General features: G+C 46.3%; 1 protein-coding gene across 1 annotated transcript in view; it reads left to right on the top strand.

Annotated features, from left to right (window-relative positions):
• LOC119965811 overlaps positions 1-12429 on the top strand; it is a 36816-nt gene extending 24387 nt beyond the window's left edge. The window contains exons 5-8 of the mRNA XM_038797093.1: positions 3317-3482; positions 8876-8980; positions 9126-9473; positions 11761-12429. Of these exons, the coding sequence (XP_038653021.1) occupies positions 3317-3482; positions 8876-8980; positions 9126-9473; positions 11761-12086 (945 nt within the window). The 3' untranslated portion in view covers positions 12087-12429. The remainder of the gene's footprint in view (positions 1-3316; positions 3483-8875; positions 8981-9125; positions 9474-11760) is intronic.
• Positions 12430-15048: the final 2619 nt, after the last annotated feature.

Raw genomic sequence — 15048 nt, 5'->3', positions numbered from 1 at the left:
GTTCGATCGCAGCCCTGGGTCACTGTCCATGTAGAGTTTGCACATTCTCCGTGTCTGCGTGGGTTTCACATCCACAACCCAAAGATTTGCAGGATAGGTGGATTGGCCGTGCTAAATTGCCCCTTAATTGGAAAAAAGGAATTGGGTACTCTAAATGTATATAAATAAAAAGATATTGGATACTCATCCTATCAACCTTCATTTATTTGGTATTAAATCAGCTCGCCTATCAGGGACTCAATGTTTTCTATAGGTCATTTCAAGGTTGCCGTTACTTCCTTCTGTGGTTACTTGGAATGAGTTACTTTACTTTTTAAACAAAGGATAAAGTGGCATATCCTTTGACCGAATAAAAGAGATGACAAAGTACTGATATAAAAATATATAGAGTAGTTCTGATGTCTGATATTTGTGAGCTAAGAGAGACTGTTATGTCTGGGAATATGGATTAATTGGATGTCTAATTGATCTATGTTGTGATATGCATAATATAAGTTTGCACATAATGTTATGCAGGACCTCCTACCACTAGGTGGTACTGTGCACCCACCACGTCACCATGTGAACTGGGAGTTGGTGGTGCCGGGAGATAGACATATTTGCAGTCGCCCCAGGACAGTTGTTTAGTGTTCGTTGTCACCATTGACCTATAGAGTCCACCCCTCCTCCCCCTAACATTCAATGCCATCCAATCCCCGGAAGAGTACCGTAAATGATACCCATGAATTGTAACCCCTCCCCTCCCCGACTCCTCCCCTCCACTTCCTCTTGTAAAACTCCTCCCCCAAACCTCTGTTCCTTCCGCCCCAACTTTCCACCCTGGCTAGACTCATCGGAACCTGTTCTGCCAGGCTCCGATGGCCGCAGCCCCTCCCCCCACCTCACTCCCATTCACTGGCCAGCTTAAACCGACCGGCATGGAGGCCTCCACCCGGGTTACTTTCCCCCTTGCCCAATCCCAGGACATCCAAGAAGTCCCCTTTAGTACACCAACTCCGCATACACACCCAAGCCCAAAAGAACCATCATTGAAAGTGAAAGTCCCATCTCTTCCCTTGTCCAAATACATACAATGTTGGTTCATTTAGCACATACACCAGCACGCAGTGAAAAAATACAGTTAAATGAGGCTACTTCGGTACATGACCATTTCTTAATTCAGCAACAGTCCTTCTGCCTTCGCAAACTCCTCCGCTGCTTCCACCATCCCAAAATAAAAGTCCTTGGATTTGTAGGTCACCCACAACTTAGCTGGGTATACTATGCCACACTGCAACTTACCGATGCACAGTGCCTTCTTCACCCGCCTGACGGCAGCCCGCCTCCTCGCCAGCTCCACTGCAAAGTTCTGATATATGCATATACCAGCTCCAGCCCACCGCACCATCCACTTCTGCTTTGCCCAGCACAGGACCTTCTCCTTCACACTGTACATATGAAAACACAGAGTCACTACTCTTGGTGGCTCACTCTCCTTTGGTAGAGGGATCCACGACCAATGAGCCTGTTCCAGTTCATATCGGGAGGGATCATCACCCGCCCCCAATAGCTTCGCCAACATCGTGGCAAAATACTCAGTCAGCCTCGGGCCTTCTATTCCTTCGGGCAAACCCACAATCCTCAGATTCTGTCGCCTGGATCTGTTTTCCAAGTCGTCCATTTTGGCTCGCAGACCCTTGTTGATCTCTATCACCTTCCGCATCTCCTTCCCCATCGAGGTAATTTGATCACTGTGCTGCAATAATGTCTCCTCCACCTCTTTCAACACCTCACCTTGCTCCCGCACCTCTGCCACTGCGCTTAATACCGCCGCCCTCACCGGGGCAATTGCCTCCTCCACCACCACTTTCAATACCACCCCCATCTCCTTCCTCATCCCCTCCATGTGTTTGTGAAGTGCCTTTCAAGTTCCATGGCCATCACCTTAGTCATTTCTTCAGCGGTGGGCAATGCGGCCTCCCCTGGTGTCCCAGCCTCCGCTTTTCTTGCCCTCCCCGCGGTGACCTTTCCACTCCCCGACGGACGTTCAGCTGCTTTTTTCACGGCTGTTCTTTTACTTATTTTCAACATTTCCCTTCACTGTGCCTTCTCCGTGCTTTTTCCGCCTCCGTTGCCCCTGAGACCGGGTGTTGAACCCCGAAAATGCCGTTCCCGAATGGGAGCCCTCCAATGTGCAGCTGCCTCCCGCCCGCTGTCACCGGAAGTTTAGATGTTAGTTCGTTAATTTACCCTTGTTATCTTGCCACATAGTTTGTTCTATAAGAACTAATTTTAAATTACATGTTCACTTTGGCTAGTCTACAGAACATGGCAATCAAAGCTATCAATAGATACCACATGTCCTTTAGAATTTGATTGAAACAGGCGCTTAACAATGTGCTTTTGCAGAGGGAACTGCTTTGCTGTAGTATGTTTATGTTGTAGTTGTCATTGACTTCAGGCCATAATTTCTTTCTCCCTTGTCAAGTTTAAAAAAAAATTTAGAATACCCAATTAATTTTTCCCAATTAAGGTGCAATTTAGCATGTCCAATCCACCTAGCCTGCACATTTTTGAGCTGTGGGGGTGAAACTCACGCAAACACAGGGAGAATGTGCAATCTCCATATGGACCAAAACCCAGAGCCGATTTCGAACCTGGGACCCCAGTGCTGTGACCCACTGCGCCACAGTGCTGCCCCCGCCCTTGTCAAGTTTGAGTGTGATGAGCTAATGTTCCAGATTTGAGCAGGGATCTATATTGGGTTGACACACATTGATTATTCGACTAATGCCATAACTATACTACAAACTAATTATCAAGCTTAATCTTCTCTACACTTGTCATCAACTGTTATAGAACTATCGAAACACAGAAACTAGGAGCAGGAATAGGCCATCCGGCTCCTTGAACCTGCTCTGCCAGTCAATCTGATCATCACTGACCCACTATCTCAATGCCATATTCCCATTTCTTCCCCATGCGCCTTGATGGCATGAATATCTAAAAAAACTGACTATTTTAAAATTTCTTCAGTGAATAGACCTCTACAGCCTTCTGTGGTAAAGAATTCTACAGGTTCACTACCCGCGAAGTGAATAAATATTTCCTCATCCCAGACCTCATGAATGAGTGAACGCTGCCACCATATATGCACAAAATGACACACATTTCAGCATTTGTAATTTGATCAAACAATGGGTGACAATTGTGAGGCAGAATGTAAGGATCTAACCCCGGGCCTTTACCAGCAGTTATCTACTGAAATTCTTCATGGGGATTTGACTGACATGATGCAGACCCTATAAAAAAGGAATGCTGCGTTCACTCTGGACAGACAGCAGTGCCTCTATCTGATGTGGCAGCATGGATACGACAGAACAAACGATGCAGGTACATGAACCAATATCTGTGGCTGCAGCGTCAATCCAGTAGCAGCCCAGAGCTGATTTATCTGCTGAAGGACATCCCTCTGGCAAGGAAGGATGAGGCTATTGACACAGGTAAGATGCAGAATGAATTTGCGTCCCCAGCTTCCTCGCTTACACATACCCCACCGTCTCCTTGCCCGTTGTTTGGCAATCTCAGGCGGCAAACACCACACAGTCACCTGAGTCCGGAATTGAGCCTGGGTCCCTGCGCTGTGAGGCTGCAGTGCTAACTACTGTGCCACCCTGCCACGCGTGGCATTCAATGAGATTTAGATGGTAAAAATATCTGTCTAAAAAACATTTTGTAGCCAGTTTTGTTTTGGAAAGAAGAGCGACATCACCGTTCAAACGCTTCCATGTAAAGCTCCTTCAGAATCTTCTGTCTTTCATCAGTTTTTATTGTTGAAAACTCACACGAGCGCCTCACCATAGGGCAACGTGGTGATCCCAGATTTCAATGCAAGTATGTCCTTGCTAAAATATGAGGACCAAAATGTGAACTGTTCTTCAGCTCTGTTCTTTCCCAAAAACGCACCCTATCGCAACAAACACAAACTACCTCCATCCCCACACCACATGAATCTCCCCAGCCCACAGCCCCACACACAGGAACCACCCCATCCCTGCACAACTACACACCCAAGCCATCCCTTTCCCCCTACACAGAAACCATCCCATTCCTACACACCCAACCCATCGCTATCCCCCACCACAGAAACCAGCCCATGCGCACATACCCAAACCATCTCTATGCCCCACATACGAACCACCCCACCCCATATACACATAAACCACACCCATCCGCGCACACACAAACCATTATTGTCCCCACAGATGCAAACGACTCCCTCCCGGTACACACAAACCACCCCATCAGCCCACACACAAACCAACTCCATCCCCAAACATACACAAACCATCACATCTCCCCACACACAAACCACCACCATCCCCCCCCCCCCCACACTGTGGACAGCACGGTAGCACAGTGGCTAGCACAATTGCTTCACAGCTCCAGGGTCCCAAATGTGGGTCACTGGGTTGAGTCACTGTCTGTGCGGAGTCTGCATGTTTTCCCCGTGTCTGCGTGGGTTTACTCCAGGTGCTCCAGTTTCCTCCCACAGTCCAAACCATCCTGGGGTGGGCTTAAGTAGGATGCTCTTTCCGAGGACTGGTGCAGACCCAATGGGCCAAATAGCCTCCTTCCACACTGTAAATTCTGTAAATACAACCCCATCCCCCCACACACACAAAGCAGCCCTCCTGTAAACAAAAACTCCCCATCCCCATACACCCGAACCAACACTCATACCCCCACGCATCTAAATCACGCACCCCCACAGACACAAACCACCCCCAATTCCGAAAACAAACCACCCCCATTCACACACACCACCCCCATTCATGCACACATAAACAACCCCACTCGCTGCACACCAGCCGTTCACAATACACCCGAACCAATCATCACCCCACATACACTTAAACCACACCCCTCCCCTCACACACTGAAACCACGCCATACCCCCAGACACAATCCTCCCCATTCCCGCACACAAAGCACCCCACACACAAACCACACGATCCCCACACACAAACAACCCCATACCCACACACAAACCCACACAACACGCTGAAACCACCCCATCCCCCCACACACAAACCACCCGATTCCCACACAGAAACCACCCCATCCCCCACACACAAACCACCCCATCCCCACGCACAAACTACCCCATTTCCACGCACAAGCCACACCATCGACACACACACAAACTACCCCATCCCCACACACAAACCACCCCATTCCCCCACACACACAAACCACCCCATCACCACACACACCACCCCATACCCACACACACAAACCACCCCCATCCCCACACCCACAAACCACCCCGTCACCAGACACAAACCACCCCATCCCCACACACAAACCACCCATCCCCACACACAAAAACCACCCCCATCCCCACACACAAACCACCCATCCCCACACACACAAACCGCCCCATCACCACACTCAAATCACCCCATACCCACACGCACAAACCACCCATCCCCACACACACAAACTACCCCATCACCACACACACAAACCACCCCATCCCCACACACAAACCACCCCATCCCAACACACACAAACCACCCCATCCCCACACACACAAACCACCCCATCCCCACACACAAACCATGCATCCCCACACACACAAACCGCCCCATCACCACACACAAACCACCCCATACTCACACACACAAACCACCCCGTCCCCACACACACAACCCGCTTCTAAACAACACAAACCGCCCCATCTCCACACACACAAACCGCCCCATCAACACACACAAAAACCACCCCATCCCCACACACAAAACACCCCCATCCGCACACACAAACCACCCCATCCCCACAACACACCACCCCATAGCCACACACACAAACCACCCCATCCCCACACACAAACCACCCCGCCCCCACACACAAACCACCCCATCCCCACACACAAACCACCCCATCCCGACATACAAACCACCCCATCCCCACACACACAAACCACCCCGTCCCCACACACAAACTACCCCTTCCCCACACACAAACCACCCCATCCTCACACTCACAAACCATACCATCGCCCACACAGAAACTAACCCATCCCCCACACACAAACCACCCCGTCCCCACACGCACAAACCGCCCCGTAAAAACACAAAACACCCAATCCCCACACACAAACCACCCCATCCTCACACACACAAACCACCCCGTCCTGCCACACACAAACCGACTCATCCCCCACACACAAACCGCCCCATCACCACACACACAAACCACCCCATCCCCACACACAAACCACCCATATCCCCACACACAAACCACCCCATCCCCACACACAGACCACTCCATACCCACACACACAAACCACCCCATCCCCCCACACACAAACCACCCCCTTCCTACACACAAACCACCCCATCCCCACACACACAAACCGCCCCACCCTAAGTCTTATATATTGTAGCAACAATTTCGTATCCCTGTACGCCAATCCCCTTGCAAGAAAATTCAACATAACATTTGCCTTCCTAATCGCTTGCAGTACCTGTATGCTCACATTGTGTTCCTTGTATCGGATACTCAAGTATCTCTGAGCATCAATGTTTGGAAGATCCGTGCGTTTACAAATATTCTGCTATCATATACTTACTAGTAGAGTGAATACCCTCACATTTACCCATATGATATCCCATCTGCCATGCCATCGTTCACCGTCTTAACCTGTGCCTATGTCGTGACAACGCCTTCATATCCTCCTCTAAAAAGTTTACATTCCCATCTACCTTTAGATCATCAGCAAACTTAGGTTACTATCGGTTTATTAGTTAAGTCATTAACATAGAAAGTAAATCGCTGAGGCCCCAGAATGAACTTTGCAACATTCCAGTAGCTGCTGAAGATTAGTGGGAAAATGGGGAATTAATGTCAAGGTTTATTCTCCGCTGATGCTATTTTACAACCCACAGTGAAAGCAAGTGAGCGCAAGTAGCTGACAGATTGCGTTGAGGGCCAGTACTGTGTTGAAAAGCCACTTTTGCTGCTTGGCAGGTTTGAGGGTGCTGCACCAATAATTCCTAAAGTCGGTAGCGAAGATCGTTGAGTGAGCTGCGGCCTACAATTCTCTGTCATAGTTGAAAGTCTGTATTTTGATAAGCAGAGAAGGAGCCATTAGTGGGGCGCCGCGGTGGCACAGTGGTTAGCAGTGCAAATATGTGCAGGCTAGGTGGATTGGCCATGATAAATTGCCCCTCATTGTCCAAAGATTTGCAGCTCAGGTGGGTTGACCGTGATCAAAGTGCGGCGTTACGGGGATAGGGTGAGGTGTGGGCCTAGGTTGAGTGCTCTTTGGAGGGTCGACGCAGGGTTGACTGACCAAATTGCCTCCTTATGCACTTTAGGAATTCTTTGGATTCTAAGGTAGAAAATCCTCCTGTTGCGGGCCCTGTGGCGCGGATTAAGGAGCGACAGTGCAGAATGCAAGACGATCAGAGCTCAGACTGGGGCACGGCACTTAACCCAATGAATATCCCACAATAATCACACCCTGCTTATCAGAAATGTATTTTAGAACTTTAATTGAAAACTCACAAATAAACACAGATGAAAAAAATCAAAATATGTCCATACGTTTTGCAAAAAATTGATTTAAGACATTCTAATCACAATATTATTTTTATTGTATCCTTAGAAATTTGACCATCTATTTACATGAACATATTGGTAAATCACAGTAATAAAAATAAGCGTTGCAAAATCTTGGAATACCGTGCTAAATTAAATTAAACTTTAGAATCGAAACCACAAATTGTTGGGAACTCAACAGGCAGCACCTGTGGAGAAAGAAACACAGTTCACGTTTCAGGCCAAAGACTGAAACTAAAAAGCCGTTTCCCTCCGACACACGAAGCCTTCAGTAAGCAGCATTAATATATTTAAACCAAAACGGGAGATAACAATCGCGACAAGTTTTAAGAAGGAAGCGAGAGGTGATGGTCGGTTCCTAAATTTAATTCCCGGCTCCTTCACGGAAACTTCATTGGAGTCAAATTTTCAGTAAGAAGTCTCACAACACCAGGTTAAAGTCCAACAGATTTGTTTCGAACACGAGCTTTTGGAGCACTGCTCCTTCCTCAGGTGAATACTGAGGCATCTCCACATCACTCAAATTTTCGGCGTACCCTTCAGTCTGCTCTCCACTGCTAACTCTTCATCGACAAGCCGATCATTCCCAGAGCTCCTGGTCGCTGGTTTCCGCAATTAGGTGGCTGCATCCTCCACCTTTCCAGGGTCGCAGTGTCCCATTATTCTGAGTGGAAGAAACCACCCAGTCCGCTGGAACGAATTTGGTGTCAAGGCCGACCTGTGCAGGTAATGCTAGTTTAGAATAACACACCTATAAGTTCCGAAATGTTCCATTGATCGGGTCGGGGGCGTGTTTGGGCAAGTCTGGGCCCTTGCCCGTCTTAGCCGCTACAAGGAGAAGTGTCTGTGCAGGACTAGTTGGACCGTTTTGTCATGTTCTGTATGTTTCTCTGAATCAAATCCCATTTGCCCGGAAATCACTGCTAGATCTTTGTAGAATATGCCATGCTAGAGTACTAATGTTTGTGCCAAAAGCGTCTATTGAAAAGTCACGATCTGAATCGTTAACTCTCTTTATCTCTCCAGAGATTCTGTCTGACTTGCTGAATATTTCCAGCCTTTTCTGTATTTCCCCCAGAATTCCAAGACCTGCAGTATTTTCCTTTCTCCCACCTTCCTTGTATTTTCTAATCGCCGAAGAGAATTTGAGATGGTGTTTGAATCGCAAAACACCTGATTGGTTGAGACGAAAAGACTAATTTGCATGAAATCAGGAGCTACACCTTCTTGGTGACAGGGGTATTAAAGGAGAGAGATTCATGGAGTTAACCCATCTTGTCAAATATCTGGCAGACACTTCGGTGCCTCTTTAAACTTTTCACAATGACTGACTGGGTCCATGCGATCATTGTGTTCATATTTTGCCTGGCATGTAAGTATTTTAAAATGTAGATTTACTGCAAAGACACCTTTATTGAGGTTTCTTGAACAAAATTTCAAGGGAGTTAAAACTCAAGTGTTTCGATAATTGATTAAAGTATAGTTACATTAATATTTTTGATGCTATTTCGTTTCAGTTTCAAACGCGGCGATTACAGTTAGTCAACCGTCGTCGAAATCGACTTCTCTCGGAGAAACCGTCCAAATAAGTTGCACCTTGTCTGGTGCCACCTTAGGCAGCACTACCATATCTTGGTACCAGCAAAAATCTGGAAATGCTCCTCGGTATCTGCTTTATCACTATGCGGGAAGCAGGAGGAGCAGAGGCTCGGGTGTTCCAGACCGGTTTTCAGGTTCGGTATCGGGCAACACAGGAACGTTAATCATCGGTAACGTTGAATCGAAGGACATCGCGGACTATTACTGTGCCATGTGGGTTAGCAGCGTGTGCTACTTCGGCAGCGGAACCAAGCTGAGTGTTGGCAGTGAGTAAACCCGTTACATTGTTCAAACCTTACTTCAGATTAAGAGCAAAATACTGTCTTGATATTTTATTTTGAAGAAATGTTAATGTCCTTTCAAGCAACAGAGCCATAAATTCAATTGAACTGATGTAAGTCTCCCCTGCTAACCAGTTAACAACTGGACCTTGCAGTTCTCTGTGTTCTGGTCTGAGTTGTGAGTGGAATTTTGGTCAGCAATGAGCTGCCTTCCCTCAGCCACAATAGCAAAAAAACTCAGAATCTCTGCATCGTCAGATCAGCGAAATCTGTAAAACCCTTTAGTCCTAATTTGCGATCGAGTGACCTTGTAGGGAAAGTGGACCTCCGTTAGTGACAAGAAGGACTTCAATGTTTATGCATTCCCTTCCTTAATACCACAGCAAAGCTCTCTGCCTGTTAACACAATTAAATAATAACTACCTGCGCCAGGTACTTTGCAACATGGATCGCGCGAATAAGTCGCCCCATATTAATAGCAAGAAGATCAAAACATGACGGTCAATCTAACCTCCAATGCCCTGCGTTCTGAACTCCATATTAGCTTTTTTTTAGCTGAACTATTGTTACACTGAATGTAACGGTTTGAATGACAAGTGATGTTCAGTCCGAATTCTGCCTTTATCTGAGGGCACAGGATAAATGTCCGCGAAATGAACAATCTCTTAGCTTATTGCACATGGATATATTTGGGCACAACCTCCGCAAAGCTCGGAATTCGTCCAGTTATCCAGGAATAACGTGTCTCTCATGAAGCGTATGCGTGTTTGCAATGAAAATAGCGAATCCCTCCCTGACCCTTTCTGTAACGAACTTGCCAAGTTTCATGTCAGCGCAGAGTATTTTTAAAACTGAGATGTGATCATGTAAACAGTGACACTATTAAGTTCTCGATTAGGTTTTGAGGGATAGGGCACTAGGAAATACTGAGGGCTTTGGCCAAGGATGGTATGATGACCGGTACAGGCTTGGAGGGCCGAAGGACATGCTCCTGTGCAGTACTGTTCTTTGTTCTGTTTTCTGACTTTGTGTTCGAACTATTAATATTGTCAGATTGTTCTGTGTATTGAGCATATATTATTATATCTTGTTATTTCTGCTGTGAAAATCTGATCAGAGTTGTTGGTTATTCCGATGCATAATAATCAGAGAAATCAGAATGTGCCTTAAATTAACAATTCTGTTGCAGTAATAGTGTTGCTCATATTTAATTATTGCGTTTTCGACTTTAATAATGGAACCAAACTCCCCCAAAATCTCAGCGCTGATCTTTGCTGGAATAGATATATAAAAATAAATCTTCCATTCCTGCAATGTCAGTGTGCAGCTTAACTTGACCGATAATGTTAAACGGCTGATGTCGGGTCCGCAAAGGTGTTTATATTTCTCCCGCGCTCTATTTCCACTGACCTCAGTGTAAAACATTCCGTTCATTTATCGCCAGTTTTACACTGTTGCAGTCAAGGGTTCCCCCGTTAGCTCCTCCTACAAAACACAACATTTAAGGTCAAGAATCATACATAATTAAGTATATTTTTTTCATGGCCTGAATCCGAAACATACCAGAGCGTTTGTAAAAATATTTAATCAATGAGATCTCCATAATAAATTCCCCCACCGTGACAGTCACCTATTTCCCACAAACATCAAAAATACCAATCACCCATTAACCTGTTTTCACGCAGAGAGCACGGTCTTCCACCACTGCCTCCAATCCAGTAACAGAGTAATTTAGGTTCGTCAGTAGAGGATCTCGGTTTGATTATAATCCAAATGCTGTCTGAACGGCTTTTCCACATTCCCTTCGCTGGAATGTCAGTCTGGATTGCGTGGTCAGATTCCCGTAAAATCTGACGCAAAACTGATCAACGGCTCATCAAATCGGAGCACATTGGAATAAATTTACTGTATGTTCAATGTGTCTAATTCTATTTCTGACTGAGACTGGAAAAGCAGCATCTCAATGTGAAGACAGGGAAGCTAAACATACAGCAATAGATTCAGAGGTAACATTGTGAAACATAATGCACAAGCGTTGCTTTGTCTTGTTAAATTGAACAGAATCAACTTCAGTTCAGCTCCAGTCAGTCATTAAAACTTAACCTTGCTGCTATCCCCAAATATCCCATTGGTCTCTCTCCTTCCTCGGATGAACAAACGGATTTGTTTATTATTCTCAATGAGTGCCAGAATTAGAATGTTATTGGTTCGGGAAATCTCTTGCGTAACCAAATCAAATGTTTATACGACTAACCGTAGTTTCTTTCCAAAGCAGATCCTCAGAAGCCATCTGTCTCCGTCCTTCCGCCTTCATCGGATCAAATCACAGCCAAGAACACGGCGACCCTGGTGTGTTTGGTGAGCGGGTTTAACCCGGGAGCTGCGGAGATTGAATGGACTGTAGACGGCAGTGTCAGAGGGAATGGGGTTGAGACCAGTCGGATCCAGCAGCAGGCGGACAACACGTTCAGTGTGAGCAGCTATCTGACTCTGTCAGCATCAGAGTGGAACTCACACGAGCTTTACTCCTGTCTGGTCAAACACGAGATTCAGGCAACCCCGTTTAGAGCAACCATCTCCAGATCCAGCTGTATGTGATCCGGGAAACTGCTCTCGACCCAGTCCAGAAGGATCTTTTTCATTCCTATTCATTTCTTTCATGTGACAAAACGGTAGAAATTAATTGTGTTTCAGAAATTTAAGAAAGTGGCCATGCCGGCGGGAATTTCTTGTTCTTTTGCGACTTGTTCTTTTGAATGGCTCTTCAATTGGAATATTATGGGTGTTCAATGAAAGATCATTGTTTATTATTTTACCTTTGTGCATCCGAAAATTATACTTAAAATGCAACAATGTGGCCATTGGTACTTAAGTTTCAACCCACTATTAGATTTTCATGATGCAGCTGTTCAATAAATAACTGGTCTGAGATCAAATACAATATGAGTTTTGGTATCATTTATTGCTTTTGTAATATCAGTCAAATCTAATACGTTTCAGGTATTATTCAGGATCACGCAATAAAGAGTGCACAAGGCTGCCTGGAAAACAATTCCGCCACTGTTATGGAGTCGGTGAAATATCTGTTCACCCTGTCCAAACAGTGAAAGTATGTCTGTGTGAGAGTGTGTGTGTGCGCCCGTCCGTGTGACTGTGTGTTCGTGTTTCCAAAACAATTATATGGTCGATGATTAAGAGTTTATTTTAGAATTCAGAAACGAGGACCAAAAAATTCGAACGGTAAGAGGAAAGAGTGGATGAACACGAGACACAAATACAGATGCTAAGATTTTCGAAATATATATCAAGAGGCAGGGATTTATGAATGTGGAAATATTAAGGCAAAAGATAGTGAAATCATAATGGAATTAAGAAAATAGCAGAGACATTAAACAGATTCTAGCTATCTGTTAGCTATAGTTGATGCTGAAACATTGAATATATTGAAGAGGCGGCTAGATATATCACTTGGGCGAATGTGATCAAAGGCTCCAGGGAGAAAGGAGGATTAGGCGATTGAGTTCAATGATCAGCCATTTTCGTGATAAATGGCGGAGCAGGCTCGAAGGGCCACAAGGCCTCCTCCTGATCCTATCTTCAATGAAGATGAATCTCCATTAGGAAAACACGCCAAAAATGATCAGGAACCAATGCTTTAGCAAAAATGAATGCATTAAAGGGATCAGTATATGTTAGTAAGTAGCACAGCTGAAATTAATCTGAATGAATTGTGACGACCTGCATGTTCGGCTTTTTGAGCGAGGTAGCTGTAGAGATACAATGATATCGAGCTTCCAAAATCCATAGATCCTAGAATTTCCAAGGACTGCCACAGAGCAGGCACAACCATGTAATTAGAAAAAAGGAGGAATACATCATGTGGGGAATTGCTAGCCAGTTGAGCTAACATCAGTAGTAGGCAAAAAGCCCTAGAATTTGGGGCTAGCACAGGAAGGTGGAGTTGAGGTGGATGGTCAGTGATAAACATGGAACATACAGTGCAGAAGGAGGCTATTTGGCCCATCGAGTCTGCAGCAACCCGCTTAAGCCCTCACTTCCACCCGATCCCCGTAACCCAATAACCCCATCTGCCCTTTTTTGGTCACTGAGGGCAGTTTATCATGGCCAATCCACCTAATCTGCACGTCTTTGGACTGTGGGTGGAAACCGGAGCACCCAGAGGAAACCCACGCAGAATAGCGCAACAGTCTCGAAAGGCCAAAATCCATTATCCTGCTCCTATTCCTTATGTTCTTATGTCCAGGCATTTCGTATTTTCTGGTGTTGATTGCTAGCCAAGGAATTAGGCAAGAATTTTGTTGAAATTGGTTTCATCCATGTAGATCAATCACAAGTTAAAGTGGTTTATTAAAGCGAGATTAAAAGCTCTTCGCAATATTTTACCAGAAACAATGCGCGGGTTCAATCCTTCCTTAGTTTGTGCGCGTGATTGGTGATTCGTCACAATCCCAATAATATCCATATTCAATTGTGTAGCATATTAGCCAATGAGCTGTTTGATCAGCCACTGTCCTGTAACCTGCACATGCCTGCATCTCTGATGTACTCGCCTGAGGAACTCTTTCTCTGATAATAATAGCTAAACGGCAGCTACATGTGTTTCCTTCTTCAAAAACATTTTATTGAGGCATTTTCATAAAAAAAACAAACCGAAGCCGAAGCAAAATTATACAGCATTATAAATAACCAACATCCACTCCCCCACCTGGTCCCCACTCTCGCCCCCTCCTCCTATACTGTCTTCCCTATTTTAACCCCCTCCCCACCCCCTCGCCTTTTGCTGACTCCTCAATCCTCCTTAAAGAAGTCAACGAACGGCTTCTACCTCCGGGCGAACGCCACAACTGACCCCCTCAAGACGAACGTGACCTTCTACAGCCTCAGTAATTCTACCACATGACTCACCCCCCTCCCCCGATTATAGCGGTTCCGAGTCCCTCCATCCAAGTAAGTTCCGCCTCTGGGCTATAAGGGAGGCAGAGGCCAATACGTCGGCCTCTCTGGCCCCCTGGATTCCCGGGTCTTCCGAAGAGCATTACCTCTGGACTAGGGCCACCTTCACCCCAGCTCTGCGGACATTACATCGGCAAATCACTGGCAGAACCCATTTAGCTTCAGACATGCCCCAAACCTGTGGTCATGATTTGCAGGCCTCTCCATGCACTGCTCGCAGCTACCCTCTCCCCCTCAAAAAACGTACTCATCTGCGCTACTGTCATATGCGCCCAGTGAAGTACTTTAAACCGATAAGGCTTAACCTCGCACACAAAGAGGATGCATTGACCCTCTGCAGGGCCGCAAACCACGTCCCGGTGTACAGGTCTCCACCCAGCTCCTCCCCCCACTTTGACTGTGTATCCTCCACCACCCCCACCCCCAATCCATTAGCTCCTTGTAGACACCGTCCGCTCCCCTATCTCCTCCTTTGACAGCACCTTGTGCTGAAATCCCAAGGGCGGTGACCCAGGGAAGGACAGTACATCTCTCTTCACAAAACCCTGAACCTACAGGGGCCTGAAGTTGTTCCACCTGGGCACCT

This window comes from Scyliorhinus canicula, chromosome 1 (assembly GCF_902713615.1).
Source record: "Scyliorhinus canicula chromosome 1, sScyCan1.1, whole genome shotgun sequence".
NCBI lineage: Eukaryota > Metazoa > Chordata > Chondrichthyes > Carcharhiniformes > Scyliorhinidae > Scyliorhinus > Scyliorhinus canicula.
Note: the sequence above shows the minus strand (reverse complement) of the source record. Positions and strands in the feature narration are given on the sequence as shown.